The sequence below is a fragment of the Loxodonta africana genome, chromosome 1 (genome assembly GCF_030014295.1).
Source record: "Loxodonta africana isolate mLoxAfr1 chromosome 1, mLoxAfr1.hap2, whole genome shotgun sequence".
In the NCBI taxonomy this organism is placed as follows: Eukaryota; Metazoa; Chordata; class Mammalia; order Proboscidea; family Elephantidae; genus Loxodonta; species Loxodonta africana.
In genome coordinates this window covers 130,249,548-130,274,620 of record NC_087342.1, presented here as the reverse complement: position 1 = coordinate 130,274,620, position 25,073 = coordinate 130,249,548, and the positions used below count along the sequence as shown (strand labels likewise).

The following is a 25,073-nucleotide window of genomic DNA, read 5'->3' as shown; positions in this document are numbered from 1 at the left end:
TATAAAAACCAGAATAGATGCAGAAACACACACACACAGGGGAAAGACGAATACAGGCAATGAAAACAGATATGTCTATAAGCCCAGGAATGCCAGGGATTGCTGGCAGCTACTAGAAATTGAAATAGACAAAGAAGAACCTCCCCCTAGAGCCACACCTTAAATTCGGACTTCTAGCTTCCTGAACTGTGAGAAAGTAAGTTTCTGTTTTCTAAGCCTCCCACTTGTAGTATTTTCTGTTACAGCGGCACTGATGACTAAGACACCTGTGGCTTGGAGCACAGATTGAACGTAAGTAGGACTGAAGGCAGGGAGGCCTGTGACAATCCAAATGATATAGTCGGAGGAGGGGCATGGAGTCACAGGGAGTGGCAATAGAAAGTGGATGGATTCAAATCTATTTTGGAGGAGAATGGGCTCAGCTCCATTCTGACTGGACACAGGAGATAAGGATAAAAAAAAAAGGATAAGAGAGCAAAAATGATGAAGCTCAAGTAGGATGTCTGGTGGGCTATACCTTGAGCTACAACAAAGGAGAAGATGGTCTGGGAGTGATGATGCTGAAAATGTTTCAAGTCTGAGATATCTGAGTGCATCTAGTTGTTATAAAAAAGTCAGTTAAGTAGTGGGAGAAAGACCTGGCCATCTCTCCCATAAAGATTAAAAAAAAGATTACAGCCTAGAAAACCCTCTGGGGCAGTTCTACTTTGTCACATGGGCTTGCTCTGAGTCAAAAATCAACTCCATAACACCTAACACCACCACCAACAACAGAGATCTAAAGCTCAGGAAAGAAACATAAGGCAGAGGTTAGCCACCCCCCCCCCCGCCCCCGCCTAATGCTACCTATGAGGAGCCCTGGTGGTACAGTGGTTAAAGCATTCAGCTGTGAACCAAAAGGTCAGTGGTTTGAAGCCACCAGCAGCTCCGAGGGAAAACGATGTGGCAGTCTGCCTCTGTAAAGATTTTCAGCCTTGTAAACCCCTCGGCAGTGGGTTTGATTTTGGTTTGGAATGCTACCTATATTTTGTAAAATAAACCCATTGACATAGAGTTGATTCTGACTCATAGCGACCCTATAGGACACAGAAGAACTGCCCCTTACAGTTTCCAAGAAGCGCCTGGTGGATTTGAAATGCCAACTTTTTGGTTAGCTGCTGTAGCCCTTAACCACCACAGCACTGGGGTTTCCATTTTGTAAAATAGTAAATACAGAATTAGCTGAGTCCACTCACTGCGCTCAAAATAAAACATATCACTGTATAGCAATATGAAGGGCTCTTATATTTTTAAGCCACAGCAAAATGGAATAGCAACTCTGTTTATCAGCTGAAAGGTACAACTGTTTACTATCACCAGTCAAAGATATAAAAACCCATTTGTAAGATACCACTGTACTTAAAGCTGTAAGTATGTAGTCCGCATGCTCCCTAGCATGGTTGCTTAACTGCCAAGCTGGTCAGGGACACGTAAGTGGAGAAATTACAACACAGTAAGATGCCCACTGTGATCAGGGAAGTGCTGACTGCTCTCAGAATACTTTAGGGAAGAGTATGTCTGAGGAGGATTTCTCTGTGGAATTCGATATACAAGGTACCAATTACCTAGTGATTAGCTGTTAATCTGTCTATTCAAGCTGATTTTCTGTCTCTTAAAAAAAGCAAAAATTATACAGAGCTTAAATCAATTTGATGTGGAAAATTTGTTTTTACCCCATATGCTAGAATTCCAGCGTTAAAGAGAAACTGATTCTACACTGTAAAGCTAGCACGCAGAAAAAAAAAAAAATCATGTGCTATGTGTGGCCCCCCATTTCAAATCTCACTGGCTGGCAATTCATTATTTCTTATGTTTTGAGAATTCCATGTGCCAGGAAATACGGAGGTAAGTGAGGGAGATCCGGTCTCTGTGCCTCTACAGCTTACAGTTCTAATTTAAGAGGTAAAACCTTCTCACGTGAAGAATTCATGGTGCTGCTGAGAGCTGAGGGAGAAGAATGGTGTTTATGAAGTGTGCTTCAAAACAGCCATTTATCACATAGAAAATGGCATTTACCTGTCTCAAACTGAAAACCCATATAATTATAGCACAGTACTCACATACCACTAACCATGAGTAAGGCACTCTTCTAAGTGTATTACATATTTGAATTCATGCAATTCTCTCAGTACCTTATAAAGTGGGTGCAATTATTATCCCATTTTAAACAAGAGAAAATGAAGCCAGAGAGAGAGAAGTATCTGGCCTAAAGTCACTTAGCTAGGAGGTAGTAGACCTAAGACCAATCAAGCCCAGGACTTCTAAGACCACTCTTGGAGAATGTTACACTGCCTGTAAGCATAGGAGACTTTGTTTTGTTATGTTAAACGAGTTACTTAGATATTTTGCATAATTTCCTGTTTTTAAGTCTAGAAGTCAGCAAACCACAAACTTTAAATTTATTAGTAGACAAAGCACATTGTAGTTTGCCTGTTTGAGTACCTGTCCTGGATGGTTTTTATATATACATACCCAACCAAATTCTGTATTACATATGTTTTTTAATTCTGTATTTCAATGGTGCAAACAAGTCACTCTAGCTGTAACCTGCTGGTAATAAGAAAGAAAGAAAAGAAAGATAGCTAACTTAATTTTGAGGAATAACTCCAAGTAGCTAGTAATAACTTTTAGCTACTCTAAGTTTTATATCGGGATACACTCAAGAGTTGCTGGAGAAACCATATTTACTTATTTTTTTTATATTATCTTATGAATTGCTTAGGGTAGCACTGCTTCTCAACCTTCTCCATGGAATGACACATATATGAAATGACCATATTTATACGTACAATGGAGTAAACAGGCAAGGCTGTTCAAGGCTGAAGGCCACTGGCCACAGCCTCCTCTCTTGTCAACTGCCCAGAGGTCTTAAAAAGCCCCCAAAACCAAACCCATTGCCTTTGAGTGGATTCTGACTCATAGTGATCCCACAGGATAATGTAGTACTGCCCCATAGAGTTTCCTAGGCTGAAATCTTTACTGTAGCAGATCACCAGGTCTTTTCTTCCTTGGAGCAGCTGGTGGGTTCAAACAGCCAACCTTTTGGTTAGCAGCTAAGTGCTTAACTACTGCACCACCAGGGCTCCTTCCCAGAGGCCTTAGAAAATCAATATGTGGGTGCACTTGGGACAAACCCAGCATGAGAGGGGCTGCCTTGGGGAGCTCTGGTCTAAAAATAAGTTGGGGAGACTGAGTATTTTGCTGTAAAAACTTACATATCTTTCTTACCTCCAAAATCTCAATTATTTATTTATAAAGAAAGAAGCATTGTACCACAAATTATAACTACAAAATATAAATAATATATGTGATAAAAGTGTCATCCAATAAATTCTAAGTAAACTAAAACATTTTGAAAGAGTAAAAGAAGATCTAACACTGAAGTATTAATGTCATGGTCATTGCAAAGCTTTTATATTCATATGATTTTATATTAATACAAATGTTTTCATTAGTTCAGTTATAAAAACCAAAAAACCAAACCTGTTGCCATCGAGTCGATTCTGACTCATAGCGACCATACAGGACACAGTAGAACTTCCCCACAGACTTTCCCAGGAGTGCCTGGTGGATTTGAACTGCCTACCTTTTGGTTACCAGCCATAGCTCTTTACCACTATGCCACCAGAGTTTCCCGTTCAGTTAAGGTGGGTATTGTATGGAATAAAAACATTCAAAATAGCATGTATTTAATGATCTATTATGTTCAAGACATGGTCATAGTTTCAATGCAAAGTAGGCACTTTGGGAGGCTGAAAATAAATACCCCATCTTCAATGAGCTGGAGTCCTAGCCAGGAGAGACAAGTTACAATATAATAAGGGAAGTACAAAGAAGATTTTATAGGAATTCAAAGAGGAAAGAGAGCTCATAAGATTGTGGGAGAAGGAAGAGTGATTCAGGAAGGAGACAGCATTTAAACGACAGGCTCCCAAGATATTCCAATTTCAGTAGGTGAGGATGGAGGGGGACAGGGACACTACAGGATTCCTGGTGAACAACAATGATAGCAAGAGCCTAGGGAGAAAACACGTATTCCATATCCACGAACCAGAGATTGGATATATTTGAGTAGAGGGAGATAACCTAGGAAAGCAATACATGGGGCTATTAGGATCCTAGGGATCCCAGCAATAATTTGACAAGTATTTAGAAGCTCTAGAAGTTTTCTGAGCAAGTGAGTCACGTGAAGAGGTGAGAGTAATCAGACAAACCTGTGTAAAAGAGATTAGAGAAGGTGGTTTTTGCAATGACACGGGTAACAGACAAGGAGGAATTAAACTGCTATTTAATAATCCCAAATATGATAACATTTTATTTTTTCATCCTTAACTCCATGAGGTAAGTATTATTATCTCCATTTTATATATGAACCAACTGCCATGGAGTTGATTCTGACTCATAGCAACCCTACAGGACAGAGTAGAACTGCCCCATAGGGTTTTCAAGGAGCGGCTGGTGGATTAGAACCACTGGCCTTTTGTTCAGCAGCCAAGCTCCTAACCACTGTGCCACAGGGCTCCAATTTATATATAAGGATACCAAGAAAAAAAACAAAACATTGCCATTGTGTCAATTCTGATTCATGGCAGCCTTACTGGACAGAGTAGAATTGCCCCCGTAGGGTTTCCAAAGCTGTAAATCTTTGTGGAAGAAACTGCCACACCTTTCTTCCCTGGAGCAACAGGTGGGTTCAAACCGCCAACTTTTCAGTTAGCCGCCAAGCACGAGGATATTGAGGCTTAGAGAGGTTAAGAAACTTGTCCAAGCTTATTATATATTTAGTTTATGATGAGTCAAAATTCCAACCCAACTTTGTTTAATCCCAGGCTCTTCATGCTGCACTGCCCCTCCTCCATTAGTAGGTGGTGGTAGAGGACACAGAAAGCAGAACCACAGAGGAAGGAGACTTGATGAAGGTGAAGTCCATCATTAGGCAAAGGATTGGTGAGAGCGAGGAGCTACTCCAGAAGACACCAAAGGCTTTGCAGTGGTCAGAGAGGAAAGCTTCCTTGGTCACACAGGGTCTGAGTTGAGGTGACATCAGGAATTTGGGAGGGATTAAGCATGAAGATGTAGATTTGTTGGCACTCCTCACAGATTGATAGTTTTAGATAGAGATGACAGGAATCAAAAAGAAGCATACTAGGGGAAAGTTCTTACGGTCATACACATGTCAGAGAATCAGACGAGATGAACTAAGTGGGGATGAGAAACTTCAAGGACTGACATTCAGGATTAGTGTCTTGGTAAGCATTGAACCTCAAAAGGAATTTCACTAATTGCAATAATTTTAATTTTCTAGTTAAGTAGACACTATAATTTATGTTTATTTTTACTATAAAAACAATGAGGTATGAATGGAAGAAAGAAAAATTGTCAAAAATTGTTGCTTAAATTTTCTATTTCAGTTAAAATGATCAGCATGTTGTCAAATATTTCTAAATTGGCTAAAGCAGGGTAATATAAGATTATAACAAATTGCTTTTTAAGTTTCTACAGTGGCAGAAGCTGAGACAGCTTTCTCAAAGTCTCGTCTGATGAGCATCTGATAAGATGAATTATAAATTATGATAATAGTTGTCCCCATAGCAACCAAAAAAAACAAACCAAACCCAGTGCCATCGAGTCGATCCCAACTCATAGTGACCCATAGGACTGAGTAAAACTGCCCCAACAGGTTTGAATAATGCACATGTAGTAATATCTGGGATACACATTAATTCTTTTAGACCTCAGTGGATCTTCCTTAATCCTGCCCATAAAATTTAGTTGATTTGTTCCAGAATTGTAGGCTAGAATGGATAATAAAACCCATGATTTTTGGAAGGACTGGATGCTACCTCAGATACTTATTAAGCAAGAGGTTGTCTCTTGCTTAGTCTCTCAAGCTTGAATTTATTTTCCTGCTTTTTAGAATGTATCTGAGGTGATTAAGAAAAAATAGAACATTTGATATGAAAGAAATTATTACTTAGTGCCACTGACTGTCAACGCTGAACTCAGTGGTTGGTTGTAGATGAACAACTAGTGTGAACAATGGAGCGTGACATTATTTCCATACATCCATAAATAATCAGTGAAAACATGCTTTCATGCTTTTATGAGCTGAACACATAATTATAAACTACTTTATAGGATATGGAAACCCTGGCGGTATAGTGGTTAAGTGATAAAGCTGCTAACCAAAAGGTCGGCAGTTGGAATCCAACAGGTGCTCCTTGGGAACCCTATGCAGCAGTTCTACTCTGTCCTATGGGGACGCTATGAGTCAGAATTGACTCGACAGCAATGTGTTTACAGGATATACACCTGGCATCTGATAACAGAAAATAATAGAAATTCTCCTGGAATAGGAGCTCATTTAAAGTACTGTTTGTGATCAACTAACCTCATGGTTTGGAATGAAAAAGGTAAAGCAGGATTCAAATTGTATGGAATGTTCCAGCATAGAATATTATGATTTTTTTTTTTTTGCTCTTTAGAAAATAAACGTAAAATTCACAGGACATATTTAACAAAACGATTATGTCTAGCCTTAAAATGGAGTGGTCCACACTATTTAGGAGAAGAATCTGAATTACTAAACTTGTCATTAACAATGACAAAAAATTTGTGTCTGTAGTGGTTCATTCACTATTCCCCTAGCTAGGACTTTAGAGAAAAATAAGTCAATGTGAGATAAGACATCATCCTCCTCCTAACACACCTCCCTCATCCCACCGCCAAATGTTATATACCTGTATATGTACGCACCGGCTAACAGTCTGGAAAGATAAAAAAGATATGAGGCAGTAAAAATGCGCTCCTGCTTAAGAAGAGTCCTGCTGGGAACGGTGAGTCTACAGAAGATCTCTGTCCTGGTAGTGGACAGTTTTATGTCAAACCTGCTCAAATAACACCCAATTTTTTTTTTCTCTTAAATCTGTCATGAGACATCTTCATTTCCCAAACTCTAGTCATTTCCTACCCTGGGATGGGAATAGGAGTTGAGGAACTGAAAATTGGATAATGGGCAAACCATCTTTCTTTGTCTACAACAATTAGTTAAAAGCCCAATTTTTCTTTGACTGACTACTATAAAGAGATCTTATTTTGGTTGAAACATGAGTTCAAACAAACGAACAAACAAACAAAAAAACCCATTGCCATCAATTTTGACTCTCGGGAGACTTAAAATAGATTAATCTATATTTTCATTATTAACCTGTTTAGAAACAATCCTTCACCATTTATGAAGAAGCATCAATAAAATAAAATTTTGCAATCTTAAGGCGATATCTCAACTTTTACCAGGGATCTAAGGTGAAGAACCGTTTTCCACTTCTTTGTTAATTTTATCTTCTTATGTGTTTTACTCTAGGCCAACGAAACTCAAAGTGTGGTCCACAGAGCAGCATCATCACCATCCCAGGGGGTTGGTTAGAAATGCAGATTCTCAGGCCCACACTAGACCTGACGAATCAGAAGCTTTGGGGGTATAACTCAGGAATTTGCGATTTAATGAAGTCTCCCAGAGATACTTATGCATGCTAAGGTTTGGGGAGCACTCCTCTAGACAATGAGGAGCAGAGCTCAAAGAAAACAAGCTTTGTAATTCTTTCTTGATACTGAAGCAGAGTTCAAAGAAAATTACTCAGAAACCAAAAGAAAACCCCTTAGTCTCCCGAGAAGACATGAGGCTATTGGAAAGCAGCCTTACGGAGACAAGGAACAGTCACTCCTAGGATGGCATGTCCTTCACATTCACTATACTACAGAGGTGCCAAATTCTAACACAAAATGCATCCCAAGGTGGAAGAAAAGAAGTTCCGGATGACAATCGCCCCTGCTCCCTTCCTTTGCTATGACTATTTTAGAGTTATATATGACTCCAACTGCTACATTTAAGCTACGATTACTGTATACATCTCTGATATGGCTACATCACTTCACAAGTGTTTCTCAGCGTATTCAGCCTGCAGCCTTCACTCACCATTTGCAGATAAGGCAACTGTAGCTCCAAGAAGAAAACTTTATGTATAAATTACATTAACATCTACCTTGGAACGGCAGGTTCCCCCTTAGCAGTAAATGACTACAGAGTAATGGCTTTTAGGGTTAAAGCTAAAGGGATAGGGAACCCCTCTCCTGGCAACAGGAGCCCTGGTGGCACAGTAGGTAAGCGTTCAGCTGCTAACCAAAAGGTCAGCAATTCTAAACTACCAGCCACTCCACAGGAGAAAGGTAGTAGACTGTTTCCATAAAGGTTACTGCCTAGGAAATCCTATGGGGCATAGGGTCGCTATGAGTGGGAGGCAGTGGCAACAGGTTTGGTTTTGCCTCTGACAACGGCGCAAGGAGGTTCCCAGGAAGCCTAGAAGTTATCCATCTATAACATCTGCTTTCTGAATGATATGGACCAGAAAATATTTGAAAACAAGCATACTCCCCCTCAACCCGTGCACACACACACACACACACACACACACACAGAGAATAATATAATATGCTCTCACATGATAGTAATGTGACAAAATCAGTGGAGCTATGAACATTCTACGATTTTAACCCTCAAAGCCTGGGGCTGTTCAATGAGATTAAAGTCATTATTTGGTCAACTTGACCAATTTAAAAATTATTTCCTCTGCAGCTACTCTGTTTCTTAATTAATAGAATTGTTTTAAAATAATATAATGTTTTTATTCCTCCAATTCTCTTCTCTTGTGAAGACAAAAGCAGTATCTTATTTTTGGTCAATGATGCCATTTTTCATCCTCTTATTTTACTTTTTTGCCAGTAAAGAAATACCCTAATCTTCATGGGAAAATGTTCTTTATTTCCACTGTTTGTAGACATCAGAGCAGCTTTTGATTAAACCCAGATGATTAATCATTATTTTTTTTAATTATTCAGACAAAGATATCCGTATATTTCTCCCTTCTGACGACAGAGGTCTCTTGGCAAACTTGATTAATTTGTTTTGCATCCAAATTAAATGAGGCATGAAAATAAACACTAGCTGTTTCAAGCAACCTGAATAAAAATTAAGAATGAACAATACTCAAAATATACTACAAAAAAAATATACTGTTTTGAAAGAAATATTTGTTGAAGCTTTGTAACTTTAAAAACAGAAAAAAAATGCCTTAGTGATTGTTTTGGTAATTTTCAAGTTTTCTTAATTAACATTGTCAATATGTAAGTTTGGAGCAACACAATGGCTGACATTAGGAATACAATACTCAAAATTAAAAGGTAATACGTATTGACCACAGAGACAATTGAGCAGAGAACTCCAGTATGCAGATCAAGTCCATATGAAAAACTGAGTAATTTACAAATCCTGTTCTTTTGACCAGATAATTTGGGAATAATATGATTGCACATTGAAAAGCTAAAGGGTAAATATAAAAGAAATTCACTTTTATTTTGGTAAAAAATTCTATGTAGAGGCACGTTTTAAATTACCAGTCACATACAATTTTTGGTGGAAAATGCTATTTTTGTTTATGTAACAGCATCAGATTAGTATATATTCAAAAATTATATCTCAGTACGTACAAATATTTTTCTACCCCATATAAGTGCTAATTTACAGATTTTTTAGCTGATGCAAGAACTCATTTTAATTTTGAAAATGTTATTTATATACTTAGAAGTGATTTGTGGTTCTTTTCAAGTCATATTACTGAAAAGAGTAAAATGAAAATGCGAAGGTGAATACCAGAAAATGTGTATTGTAATATAAATAAATACAATATTGTTTGTTTTATCTCATGATTTTTCAAAGCTTCTATCAGTTTAGCCTGCCTGAAATCATAAAAGTCAGTAAACAAGCCTACCAAATAAGGTATAATATCTTTCTCGCAAAAAGTTTTGCAAAATGTTTTCCAAACACCAGGTGGCAATCTTTGTAAATTTGATTGCTGCAACACCATATTACCTCAGTATATGCAGATGAAAAACAGTTTTCAAAGACCACTTAATCTTGGTACACACATACTGGTTTAGCTAACCTCAGATATTAAAAGGGTTTTACTTAAACATGCCTATGGTTCTAATGAAATTTCTCCCTGGGCAAAATAAATGTTTTTGCTGAATGCTTCTTAATTCTCCTGCAGCACAAGAGGAATTTCACAGCGCGCAGGTCTGTATATGTACCCTATTCAACAGATCCTGCACCCTGGCTACTTCTGAATTCACGTGGTCCTAAGAATTACAACTAAAAACTGTTTTTTGATATTTTCTAAGCTCTAAGGAAAAAAAAAAAAACACTGAAATGTTCTTACTCTTAAACTCCATTTCCTGTTGGTATTCTTGTGTTGAAGTGTGAGAAATCTTTGAATTCTAACTGTGGAAATGGAAAGTTCTGACTCCTGGATGACTCTTAGAGCTGCTTATTTTTTTTCTAAATTGACATAGTCACACTAGAGACAAAAATTCACATATTTCTGAACTGAAAAGGAAATTTCAGACATCTCCAGTCACCTCCATTCATTGTATCATTGAGGAACCAGCATCCAGAGAGATTAGCTACTTGCCCACAAAGAGTTACTAGCAGAGACAAGACTTTAAGTTGGTCTTTAAATTCTCTCATTTTAGCACTTTCCTCTATACCCATCTGTGAAATTTTAAAATTTCACGTTTTCTACTGTGTTTATGCCAATTTTGCCTATCTTATTATTCTAAAACCCTGGTGGCATAGTGGTTAAGTGCTATGGCTGCTAACCAAGAGGTCAGCAGTTCGAATCTGCCAGGCGCTCCTTGGAAACTCTCTGGGGCACTTCTACTCCGTCCTATAGAGTCGCTATGAGTCAGAATAGACTCGACCGGAGTGGGTTTGGTTTTTTTTTGTTTTGGATCATTCTAAAACCCTGATCTTCACATATTTATTAAGTCTTTAATGTGCTAATAATATTTCAGAGAATGTACACAGAATTAGAGTTTCTGGGTAGTGCAAACAGGCAATGGGCTGGGCTGCTAACCGAAAGGTTGAAGGTTTGAGTTCACCCAGAAGTACCTCAGAAGAAAGGCCTGGCAATCTACTTTAAAAAATCTGCCATTGAAAACCTATGGAGGATAAACTCCATGGCAACAAGTACTGGTAAACATGATTAAGAAGATTTTTGGTTGTAAATGATCTTTTAAACTATACGATCCATAATCTAGGCAATTTCTGACCCTTTATTCTTTTCTATGCCTATATGCAAAATCCTCTAATATAGCAATGCTTCCATTCTTTTGTTACTGATTAAGACCTTATACTTTCATTTTAAAATGTATTCCGCATAGGAATTTCCTTTTCATAGTAGAAAATGAGGCAAGAGCAAGTTATTGGAGATGGCCAAGGTCATACATCAAGGTAAGATTAATTAGGATCAGAAATTTAAAGCTTCTGAATTTCATCATCATCTCCTTGTTTTCTCACTTAGCTATGACTTAGTACTCACGTCTTTGTTTGTAGTATATATGATCTAAGGCAACTTGTTTTATGTTCTCAGTAAACAAAAATGTCATAAAGAACAGTGGAAAAAAAATAGTACCCGTCACAAATTTATACCCTGTTCAGTCCCCTTGCTGTTTGATATGTCTGTTTGGTATTATCACATCATTCATTCAATGTCATTTTTCCAGTGAACAATTTAAAAATCTACTGCAGAAATATCCTATGACAAGCAAAAAAAAGGATGCCTCAAACATCGTAGAAATATGTCAATTATCACTTATCGTTAGTAATCCTACAATTGAAGAAGTACTTCCCTTAACCAATGACAATGTTTTTAATTCTTTTTTTTTTTTTTTCAGGTCACAAAATATTTGCATAGGGTTAATTTCAGTTGGTTCTCACCAGGGCATCGCTGCTCACTGCATCTTCTCACTTCCTCGCCTGTTCCTTCACACTGCTGCCCTGTTATCGCCACACCCTGGCAAGTCCTTATTCGCCTTTCCCAGCCACCATCACAGGACTTGGAACATCCACTCCAGTGGCCCCACTGATTCCACTGACCATTGGCTGAAAGAAACGTTAGAGTCAAGAGCAGCAGTCTACCACACACTGCTTTAGAAATTTTAAAATCTGAGGACAGCACTGTCCCTTCAATTTTTAATAAGCTACCACCATAAACAGACTTTCTAACATCCATCTGTCAGTTTGTTGTATGGGGGTGTCTTTCACATTGCTGTGATGCTGGAAGCTATGCCACTAGTACTTCATGTATCAGCAGGGTCATCCACAGTGGACAGGTTTCAGCAGAGCTACCAAACTAGGACAGATGAGGAAGAAAGCCATGGCAATCTACTTCTGAAAATTACCCAGTGAATACTCCATGGCTCACAACAGAATACTGTACAATATAGTTCAGGAAGATGAACCCCCTAGGTTGGAAGGCACTCAAAATACAAAGTGGCTACAACAATGGACTAGAGTATACCAATAACTGTGAAGATGGCAGAGGACTGGGCAACATTTCGTTCTTTTGTACATGGGGGTTTCATGAGTTGGAGCTGACTTGACAGCAGCTAACAACAACATAAATAGACTTTATTCAAATATCTGACTTACCATTCAAATATAAAGCATTGTGACTAACAGGAATTTATATGCTTGTCAGACTGTTCCATGGACACTGGGCCTTAATTGTAAAAACTGAAAGTTTACTGCTAAATTTCATCAACTTTATGAGCATTTAATCTCATAGCCTCCTTTTGTCTCATAACAAAATCCTTTTGTTTAAGGATTTTGTTATTTTATTAACGTGCCTCACAGTACAGTGAGTTCTGGTATAATTGGCTTCATTTACTAGAAATAAGTAGGTATTATTTGATTATTCCATGACACTCTGGCATGATTCTGTCATGTTTTATAAATAGCAGGCACACTTTATATGCAATGATCAGGCCTTACCTGTACACTCAGGGTTATAGCACTCTCTGCTTTCTGCCCATGGCCCTCTGCATTCAGAGCCTCCGTGAGCAGCTGCAGTGCACTGCCTGCTTCTCTGTTGGGTCCCATTTGAGCACGTCACTGAGCACTGGCTCCAGGAACTCCACTCTTGCCACTGTCCATCAACTACCAAAGCAAGAAGAGAGACAGTGTTAGGAGAGTAAGGAGATCTTCCCATAGCTAGGGCTGTACAGAAAGTACATAAGTACCTGGTAAAACTAACCCTGATGATGAGCTGGAATCAGTGGACTGTGAGTGATTACAACAGAAGGTCACATTGGCATTAAACTTTACTATTACCCCCCACCCCTGCCCCCACAAAGTAATACTACTTAATTTTCTCTTCTCTACTTCCTTTTATGCAATATCTCTTTTGACTCATTTTTTCCTTCAAAAATATTTATTGATCACTTAAAACTGCAAGGCCTTATGTGCACAGAATTTTTATGGATTGAATTGTGTCCCCCCAGAATATGTGTTGTAAACCCTAACCTCTATGCCTGTGGTCATAATCCCATTTGGGAATGAGTTGTCTTTGTTACAGTAACAAGACAGGATTAGTGTAGGGAGTGTCTTAAAATCAATCTCTTTTGGGATGTAAAACAGATAAAACAAGCAAGTGAAAGAAGCAGAGATGGGAAGGGAGATGGCAAGCTACATGGAGATCACCAAGGAGCAGAAGCTCAAAGAGACAAGTGCCTTCTTCCAGAGAGGACAAAGAGAGAAAGCCTTCCCCTAGAGCAGGTGCCCTGAATTCGGACTTCTAGCCTCCTAAACTGTGAGAAAATAAGTTTTTATTTGTTAAAGCCATCCACTTGTGGTATTTCTGTTATAGCCACACTAGATAACAAGACAAGAACAGTGAACAAAATAAATACCTGTCGATAACTCATAGAAATCAGATTCTAGGGAAGGCGTCTCTATACTTAATTAATTCATGCTAAATAAATTAATTACAAACCAGTGCTATGAAGGAGCATTTCAAGACAATGCGATGAGAGGTTAAAGGATCTTGGAAGTCTTTCTTCACAAAGTAAGGTTTCAAGTAAGCCGTAAAGGACAATGAGGAAATATCCAGGATAAAGGTATGTTTCAAGAAGAGGGATGTACAAAGGTTCTTGGAGAAAGGAACCCGGTTAGTCCCAAGAGCTGGATGAAGGTCATTTTGAATGGAATCTAGAGAGCCTTGTGGAGAACTGTACCAGAGATTGATCAAAAAGGCTGAGATCAGATTTTTCAGGCCTTTTGCTTTTGTCAGTTGTCTTAAGGATTTGGGCTATGATCATCAAATCATTAAGAAGCCATTGAAGGATTTAAATGGAGGATGATATGATCAGATATAGCATAGGGCGTTGTTATTGTTTTTCCTTATTGAGTCCTTATACATAACAGACTGAAATGTAACCCCGTCCTGTGCTATCTTCATGATCTTTCATACGTTTGAGTCCATTCTTGTACAAGGTAGAGAAGGGATTACCAGAGAGGATGGGGAGAATCTGAGTAGGGTGATGAGGCAGTGCTGATGGAGAGTCCTGGAGAGATTAGAGATACTAGTGAGGACCTCCAGATGAACTGGCCACAGGAGTTGAAGCAGAGAAAAGATTGAGATGACTCTTAGATTTCTGGTGACAGGAATTTAATATAAATTGTGGAACTTGTCTTTGAGATATTCAAGTTGGGATCTCTTCAATCATTTTGAAGATTAAGGTGCGCCTGACACAAGCCATGGTGTTTTCAATCACCTCATGTGCATGGGAAAGCTGGGCAATGAATAAGGAAGAGAGAAGAAGAATTAATATCTTTGAATTATGGTGTTGGCAAAGAGTATTGAATATGCCATGGACTACCAGAAGAATGAAGACATCTGCCTTTGAAGAAATACAGCCAGAATGCTCCTTAGAAGCAAGGATGGCAAGACTTCATCTCATGTGCTTTCGATACGTTATCAGGAGGGATCAGTCCCCGGAGAAGGACATCATGCTTAGTATAGTAGACAGTGATTGACACAATGGCTGCAGCAATGGGCTCAAATGTCACAATTATTGTGAGGATGGTAGAGGACTGGACAGTATTTCTTTCTGTTGTACATAGGGTTACTCTATGAGTCGGAATCCACTCAACAGCACCTAACAACAACTAGCTATCAGACACTCCAATAGGTGCTATGAGAGATACAGAAATAAAAAATATCTTTTCTACTCTCAAAAGCCTTATAATTTAATAAAAGAATTGCATTATGCATGTAAATAAATAAATAAAAGGCTAAAGGGCAATAACATTTTAACATGACTATTATGAACTGTGTCCCCCCAAAATATGTGTTGGAATCCTAACTCCTATATTTGTGGATGTAATCCTGATTGGGAACAGAATTTTCCTTCTAATATTAATGGAGCCATGTCAGTGTAAGGTGTGTCTTAAACCTAATCACTTCTGAGTTTTAAAAAGAGCAGATTAGATACAGAAGAGAGTACATACAGGTGGTAGACAGATACTATTTGATGACAAGGAGACAGATGAATCTACAAGCCAAGGAATTCCACGGATTTCTGGATACTGTAAGCTGAAATAGACAAGCCAGGACCTTCACCTAAACCAACACTCCGAATTTGGACTTCTGGCCTCCTAAAGCCACCCACTTGTGGTATTTGTGTTACAGCAGCACTAGGAAACTAAGACAATGACACAAAGTGTTTAGACTTTCAAAAGACAGGTCACAATCTACTTGGAAAGTAATTATGTTAGATTTAACCCAACCCAGTGCTGTTGAGTCGATTCCGACTCATCGTGACCCTATAGGACAGAGTAGAGCTGCCCCATAGAGTTTCCAAGGAGCACCTGGCAGATTCGAACTGCTGACCCTTTGGTTAGCAGCTGTAGCATTTAACCACTATGCCACCAGGATTTCCATGTTAGATTTAGCATGGTGAAATTTGGATAATTTAGAGAATGGAGACAGCATTGACAAAGCCACAAAATACAAGTGACCAAAGGAATAAAAAAAATATAATTTTTTTTTTTTTTTTACTAAACAGATGTTATAAATACACTAGTATATGGCTATCTACTTTTTCCAGTATCATTTTCTGACTCTTAGTCAATTTCATTACAGGTGAAAGATAATTCACCCTAAATCCAAATTCTAACATAAACTAACATTGCTATGAAAAGTCATCCAAACAAATGAGAAAGCCAGGCAGAATGTAAGTACTTTCAACTAATTTCAGACCTTGCATGTAGCTATTAAAAAGAGGGTCATTTAACAGCTTTCTAGCTGTACTTAATAAACCCCTTGTAAGATAATGAAAAATCACAAAATGCCAGTTAAATCAGCCCATTTATATAATTTCAGCATCTCACTTTATTAAAAGTATCTGATACCATCATATTGGCTATGTAGTCTATTTGCAAGACAAAAAGAGAAAATTTTAATGACTCAAAAGAACATTATAAATGATCCATTTCCGCTCTATTTTGGCTTTAAAGATGAGTGCATTTTTCATTTCAGAATTTTGCTTTTCAAAGATAACACTTATTGAGTTTGCATTATGAATCCTCACTGTCCTAAACATTCTAAGAAGGGCTTAAAAAGATGAGATCCTTGCCCTGCACCTTACAATCTATTTGGCAAGATGATGTACAGACACACAACTTAATGATAATAGTCAGAAACAATAACAGACATAAATTAAGTGACCTCAACCTAATCTAAGCACTGAGCGACTTGAAGAAAGGAATATGTGATGTCCTTAAAGATTCTGGTTTGAGGTAAATTTTCAATTTGTTTTTTATTAATGGAATAGTTACACAGTCGTTGGCAAAGGAGAGAAGTCTTTCCAGCTAAGAAGATGTGGAGTCAGGAATGAGCAAGTCAAATGTGGAAATCAAAGATTAATTTGGCGTGGGGCTCCATTATCGATATGGAAGAAGAGACCAGGCTGAAAAGAGATTCCAACCCAAAAAACCAAACCCAGTGCTGATTTCAACTCATATTCAACTCTGTAGGACAGAGTAGAACTGCCTCATACGGTTTCCAAGGAGCAGATGGTGGATTCGAACTTGCCAACCTATTTTCTTTTGGTTAGCAGCCAAGCTCTTAACCACTGCACCACCAGCGTTCCAGAAGGACAATGAAAATATCTGCTTGTGAGGTGTTTTACTGATCAGATGTTTCCTGGAAGAAGACTTTGCACCACTATTAGTAAATTAGAAAAAAAAATTAAATTCATATTTAAATATGTAATATTTAGTTGTTCAGTCCTTTCTGCCAATGTATACATTCTATTTTGGCCAAAATTCAAGACTGAGCTAATAGTGAATATCAGAGAGACCTCTGAAGGTTCAACGCTACCCTAAACATCACCAAAGCATGCAGTTTAGATGGGAACAGTTTTATTTACAAAGTCAGTTACAGAAAAGAAATAACAATGAAATTGAAGATGTATCAAGTGATTTTTGCTGCTGTTGTTTTATTTTGCTCTGAGAACTGGAAGTTCCTTTTATTGATCATTAGCTCCACCATTATAAAAGAACTGGCCTGACAAAGAAACTAATTGGATATAAAAACGAAAGAGGAAAAACACAATATTTCTTCAGCATGTCAAGTTCAAGTTATGGAGGAAATGGAAAACTGAGAAGCCAGAAATGAAAGGGATATACTAATTTAATTTAAACAGTTAGATAAAAGACAGACATTACATATATATGAAAGAATTTTTTAAGTGTTAAATGTGAGATACTGTTTTATTTTTACATTTTCTTTTCAGTTTGATATTCTAGAAATAAAGAACAAAAATCATTGATTCTTATGTCCTTTTTAGGCACATCAGCTCCAAGTCCTCAGGAAATGGTTATATCATTTACTGAATGGGAAAGGATGGAGGAGGAGAAGGATTTCTGGAGGTGCAAGTTAAGAGTTCTATTTTGGACATGTTAAGCATAACAGCCTACCAGATATCCAAGTAGATATGTGCATTATATTTAAGAAATAAATGGAGAGATATTTAAAAAGAAAAACCTATATCCTGTTATATTCCTAATATTTCTTTTTTATAACCACCCATCTAGGGACTGCTTTTTCTTTTTATCTGATCCTCAAGTAGGGATCCAAGCAGGTACAAAGTTGCTTCTCCTTCAGGCCTACACCCAGGTTTGGCTTTTCACATGGTTTAGTGGTGAGACAATAGACAACCAATGTCTTTCACCAATGCCCACCCGTCCCATCTGCACAGCTGATCCCCAATGTTTATAAGAGATAACTTCCAGAGTCATTGAAAACTCACACATTTGAAAATACCTCAAACCTTTGTTCTAAAACTATGTTCCTACTATAAGCTGACTTAGATCTTGGCACTGTATCAGAAAATGATTCCCTGATAAGTTGGGAAATTTAAACACTCCACAACCCCTCCTGGAGTCTCATAATTTACTCATAAATAAAGAGTTTTAGAGAATCTATGCTGTGACTGGCATTTTTCTACTACATCCTGGAAAAACCAGGGTGATAAAGACCGAATAGGGTCTGCTGCCATGGAACATACAGTCTGGGAGCTGTGGTGGAGAGGATACACAAGCTAAAAAGTTAAAAAGAACAAACAAAAGAGTTTCAGCTACAGGGGTAATGAAGACAAACTGATAAAAGAGGGAATGTGATAGGGAGTGCTGGGCAAGACCTCTCGGAAGAGATGATATTAGAACTGAATTCTGAACCACTAAAAGGAGCCAGCCATGTGAAGATCTACAGATAGCTTTACCACAAAAGGAAAGTCTTGAAGTCAAGCAAGCTTCCTTGCTAAGGAATAGATGCAAGGCTGTGGCTTGCGAGGATCATGAACAAGGGGAAGTGGCAGGAGAGGAGGCAAAAGCCAGTCACCCTCCCATAGACGCACAGGGACCAAAATTTTAGGCCCAGAGTCTGAAACCTCTTGCTCTAGATAACAGAAATATTTGGGTCAGCTGTGTTCCTGGGGCCCTACTCTTGTGTGATTCTTTCCCACTTCCTACTATATGCTGTGTGACTAAGTAAGATGCAAGCCAAGAGAGGATGTTAAAGAATGTACTTAATAAGTCACTTGCTTATTTATGAAATAATTCATATTTTAAAAATTAATTTTCCTGCTGTACGGAGAATAGAGTGGCAAGAATGAGTACTGGTAGATGTCAGGGATTACACCCTAGTCCAGACAGAGATGATGGTGGCTTGGACTACGGTGGCGTCAGTGGAGACAGAAGCGAATGAATCTGTAATATATCTGGACACAGAGCTGATAAGCCAGAGGTGAGGTAAGAGAAAATTGGAAATCAAGCTTGACTTCTAGATTTTTGGCTTGACAAAAAGTGAATAGTGGAGCTACTTATTGAACAAGGGTATACTGGGCTTCAAACAGGTTGGAGGCATAGAGCTCTGAAATAAAAATGTATTTTTCGAACAAGTTAAATTTGAGGTGCCATTTTAGACAGTACAGGGAAGTCTTGCATTAAATCAACTTTATTTAAAACTGTGCCTCTCAAATTTATTTGAAATGTAAACCTTCCCCGTTACCCACTGCACTAGGGTAATAATTTCTTCTATAATATGTGCAGCCAGGTTAAGAATCAACACTTTCTCAGACCTTTTTTTGACTTCACCTCATTTCTATCATGAGCATTGCCAGTTCGATTTCCTTTCTTTTTTTTTTTCTTTCTTTCTTTCTTTATCTTCAGTATTAGGTTTTAATTAAAAAACTCCAAATGCCTGTTACTTTATGAACCATTTATAAAGGTGACTAAGGACAGAGAACGTTAATGCTATATTGTGAAGCTGGGAATACGCTGAGAGTTCAGCCTATGTTACCATAATGTAAGGTGCTTCCTTATACACCAGTGTCGCTACAGGGACAAAGTTTCATTTCAGCAGTGTAACAAATTACCAGATTTTCAGACTCCGAAGAATTTAAAACTGCAAATGCGAAACTGCTAGATTCCTGGAATTTACTTTGCTCTGTGAACTCTTCCCACCACACATACGGAGTTTGCCTGGATTGATTTTATGAACTCTTCCCACCACACATACGGAGTTTGCCTGGATTGAAAACGTGTCTCCCCTGAGCAGTGGCCAATTAAAAGCTAGGACACATTTTAAAGAAAGTATTGTTTCAGTCTGTTTTCATGACTTGACTTGACCAATTACTAGTGACCATATAGAACAGTAGTTAGATTATGTACCCATCCATAAAGTCATGAATATTTTGGATAATACAATTATCCTTTTGGCAATTGTTCCATGTTGATTAGTGCTGATTGGCTTATTGTCATATGTAGGGAGGAGTTGCAGTGGGGGAAGAATTCTGACTCCTGGATTTCAGGTTATTTACTTTAATAATAACAACCTTGGAGAGCACAGATTTGCACTAAGTTGGGAGCTACACAAAGAACTGGAAAGACTCCTTCAGAGTACAAGACTGCAGTGTTAAAAAGAGTCCAAGTTCCCTTGCATTTGGTATACGCCGAAGGGCACAAACCTATCTTTCCTACTTGTCATTTTAAAATAAACTATGAAAGAAAGAAAATTAAAACGCAATATCATTTTTTTATCTTAGAATTAAAAAGAGAAGCAAGTTATCACAGTAAGGATTTTTAAAAGTTGGTAAAAACTAAAAAAAAAAGTAAGTGAGAAAAAAATATTAATTAGTAAAGAAAGCATGCCAGGGTTAATAAAGACACAATTAATGAAAACTGAGAGATTACCAAGATAATACTAGACATCTAAAATGACACAAAACTAATACCAATAACAATACAACAGACTAGAAGTTTAAAAAGATAATATCTAAATTAATTACCGAACAGGTTAATGAGGCAGCATATAAGTTTCAAATTATAACATTCTCATGCAGATACAGTCAGCGACCTTTGAACCAAGGTTGGAGCTCATGTTAAGCATCTTCCCACCCACTGCCCTCACCAGAAGGGCTCCCTGCAGAGGGACCTCAGGCAGATCGCCCTCCCATAGATGCTGAGGGATCAAAATTTCAGGTTCACAGAGTCTGAAGCCTCTTGCTCTAGGTAACAGAGAGATTTGGGTCCTGCTGTGTTCCGGAGGCCCTGCCCTGCCCTTGGGTAGTTCCTTCCCTCTTCTTACTCTTTGTCAGAGCATGGAAATGTGCCTGAAGGCTACAACCTGGCAGCATCTCTCTAGGGGAGTTCCGGCTTCACAGAAATGCATTTCTCAAATGCAGGGCTGCCCAGTGTGACACTGCTCAACCCCCACACTGACGCAAGTCCATGTGTGCATTCTCAAGTACGAACTTGAGAGAATGAATACCTTTGAGTCTATGATTAAGGTTGTAGGAAAAAAAAGGACTCAAAAGTGATCATAATATTCTAAATTTATTCCTCCTGTTAAATATTAATAACAAAAAATATTAAAAACAGAAATGTCTAAAGAGATCAAATCACTCTAGAGGAGGAGTCACCATTGAGGTGACACCAGGAACTGGTCTGACACTCACAGTGAGGTCTTAATGTTGTTAGCAGCTTGCCTAGGGCTCACAGTTTGGCCCTGTTGTTCTTCTGCTGGACATAAACCATCTCAGAGAACTTCAACATCAGACAAGTTCATTCTAAGGCCATGATAAAGTGAAGTATAACAAGACCACTTCATAATTTTCACTAAGCACAGACAAAACAAGGTCACAGTGAAACCCAAAAAATACCAAACACTCCTCTCTTACAGTTAATATGAAAGGCTGTTACTTCCTTAAAGAGTCCTGGTTGCACAACGGTTAAGCACTGGGCTGCTAAAGGAAAGGTCATTCATTCGAACCCACCAGCCACTCCACAGGAGAAAAGACCTGGCAATCTGCTCGCATAAAGATTTCAACCTAGGAAACACCATTGGGCAGTTCTACTCTGTCCAATAGGGTCGCCATGAGTCAGAATCAACTCCAAGGCACACAACAACAGCAGCTACTCCCTTACCAATTACAGCTTAACTCTGCACTCGTCTTCCCTCCTCCTAGATAAGATTTCTTAAAATACCCAATCTCAGAATTGCTCCCCTTCCTGACTCACCCAGCTTATAACAAAACTCCTCTTCCTTAAATCCTCCTCCGAACCATCTAACACATGTCCAAATTCCTTACTCTTCTCTAACGCCCTCCTATTGAGATGCCCCACATTCCATGAACAGCAAACATAACTTATTAAACTACAGGTCGTCCTGTACAAAAATCCCAGTGGGCTTTGATTCTAGGTCATTGACATAATAAGGATAACAATAATACTCAGATAGTCGTTTGTTATTTACTGAGTTTTCTCCTTTACAACATCTCACATGGTCCCCTTACAATCCTGTGAGGTATTACTGTTGTCTGTATTAACACATGAAAAACCTAAGGATCAGAAGAGTGAAATAAATGCTAAAATGTGAATGTAAATTTTAAAATGTGTTCTCTTGCAAAAGTCCAGGATCTTTCCACTAAACAATAATTCATTAATAAATAGACACAGAAAAGATCCTATAAGGAAAATTGAGATGAGTGCTATAGGGTCGCTATGAGTCAGAATTGACTCTATGGCAATGGGTTTTTTTTAGAAATTTGAACATCCGCATGTCATGGAAATCCATTCAGTAGTAATTTATTAGTTACTACCAGGTAAAAAGCTGCATGGGAAGATAAAGAAGAAATGGAAAAGAAGTTCCTTGTCCTCAGCTATATCAATTAATACCACTAGGACCTTCATGCTCAATTAATGACCGCAGAGCAAATAGAAAATTTGGACATTTTTAAGTTGGACTGCTAAAGCTTTCAATTTGGTGAGATAAGACAAACACACCACAAAGACCAACTAACACATACATACACACACTTTTCCATAATATGACACTTAATTATTAGGACAGATAAGAGAAGGAGGAATTAAGTTTATGAGCCAGTGAATGAATCCTTTATGAGCCAGTAAATTCCTTTTGTTGTTCTTGGCCTTCTGCCCACTTGGCCTCACTGACTTCAATCCCTGCTCTCAGACATGCCACACAAATTAGTAAATAATAACTTAAACTAAGAAATATTGTATCCACTCTTTCTTTCTCCTTATATGATCTCAGTGAAATGGTCTACTCTCACCTCAAAGGAGGTGGAAGAAAGTTGAACACTGACTAAGGGAAGTATCTGATAAAAATATGGTATCATCTACTTATAAATATATATTAAAATCTGCAAAAATAAAACATATTTCATTACTTGATGTGAACAGCACATCATCCCTACAAAGTATCCCTTTCATGATAGTAGTTATACATGTTTCTTAAAATACAGAGTGCCCAGATGTTGTTCTGGCATGATCTCACACTAAAATCTCACAACCCACATGGTCAAGTCTTGCAAAGGTGGTGAGTAATTAGACACCTAATTCCTGGTTTTGAATGTTTCTCCCTTCCGGTTTGCCCTTCACAATCTGCCTAATGAAGAAGTATCAAGTGTAGGGCTTGGCTCATTTCCTTCACTGCTGATGCACTTCCTATCACAGTTTACCTTCCCCCAGCCCCCACCCCCACGTGATGTCTCAGGTAGAATGGCTAGAAGAAGCATATGCAAGATCACTGAATCCTCAAATCACAACCTTTCATTGAGACTAGAGTATTTGTACATTTTTTTCAAAACTGCATTCAACTTTTAACATACTTAAGTATGAATCTTCTGAATAGATGGTGTGGTTCTTGAGATCATGGACTCTATATTCTTCTCAGTAGTGTCTTACTTCTAGTCAATATTTGATGTTTTTATATTCAGTGAATGTACCTGAGTTTAGCTACAAGAAAATTAGTTCTAAAGAGAATTCCAAATGTTTGAACCAAATAAATCCTAAATATTTTAAAAGCATAATGCCAACATTTTTGGCAGAGTATACTTTTTTTTTTAATACTACCCATAAACCCATTGCCATTGAGTCAATTCCAACTCCTAGCAACCCTATAGGACAGAGTAGAACTGTCCCATAGAGTTTCCAAGGAGCACCTGGTGGATTTGAACCGCTGACCTTTTGGTTAGCAGCTGTAGCACTAAACCACTACGCAACCAGTGTTTCGCTCACTATGAGTTGGAATCCACTCAGCTGCGAAGGGTTTGGTTTTTAATACTAGGTATTAGAATTCCTTTTCAGATAGTAAATTAATCAGGGTACAATATAGTAAGAATTTTACATCTTTTATGATACAACTAAATTCAAGAATGGATATAGCAAGATTAAGAAATGACACATGAGAAATTTATTAAGTACTAAAGGATGGACTCATAATGTTCACTTACGAAAGAATACAAATTTACAAATAATGTAAACATAACTTCTCAATATAAATACATACACCCATTGCCGAGTCGATTCCAACTCATAGTAACCCAAAATGAAGGAGCTGCACAAAAGCCATCTGATCTTAATGGTCTTACAGTGATTCTAATGATAGTGTAATACCGTTAAAACACATGTGGTTTAAACGTGTGGTCATAAAGCCACAACAATATTAACTTAGGAAAATAAGTTTTCATATTTGAATTCTAACAATTTAGTCTTCCTATCAATTGATATCTAGGTATTTTACTCCTGAGAAAGTTCATAGAATGCAGATTATGAAAGACCTGGCTCATTAACATTTGAAGTGATTAATGCCACTGTATCTTGTACTTACGGGACCGAGTGAGTAGAAGTAATAAAAACTAGTGTATTAAGAGAGATTCCATAGTGTTACGGATTGAATTGTATCTCCAAAAAATGTGTGTCAACTTGGCTAGGCCATGACACCCAGTAGTGTGTGGCTGTCCTCCCTTTTGTGATTTGATGTAATTTTCCTATGTGATTTAAATTTTAATCTCTTCCTATGGTTAATGAGGCAAAATAGGTTATGTTAAAGATGATTAGGGTGGGATGCAATACCCTCACTCAGGTTACAGCCCTGAGCCAGTGTAAGGGAAATTTCCCTGGGTTGTGGCCTGCATCATCTTTTATCTTACAAGAGATAAAGAGAGAAGCAGAGAGAGAGCGACCTCATGCCACCAAGAAAGGAGCACAAGGAGCAGGGTGTGTCCTTTGAACCAGGTTCCTTTTGCTGAGAAACTCCTAGACCAGGGGAAGA

General features: G+C 38.1%; 1 protein-coding gene across 1 annotated transcript in view; it reads right to left on the bottom strand.

Annotated features, from left to right (window-relative positions):
• ADGRB3 (adhesion G protein-coupled receptor B3) overlaps positions 1-25,073 on the bottom strand; it is a 795,310-nt gene that overhangs the window by 438,840 nt on the left and 331,397 nt on the right. Inside the window, exons 5-6 of the mRNA XM_023544583.2 lie at positions 12,926-13,090; positions 11,870-12,034 (exon numbers count right to left, since the gene is read on the bottom strand). Of these exons, the coding sequence (XP_023400351.1) occupies positions 11,870-12,034; positions 12,926-13,090 (330 nt within the window). The remainder of the gene's footprint in view (positions 1-11,869; positions 12,035-12,925; positions 13,091-25,073) is intronic.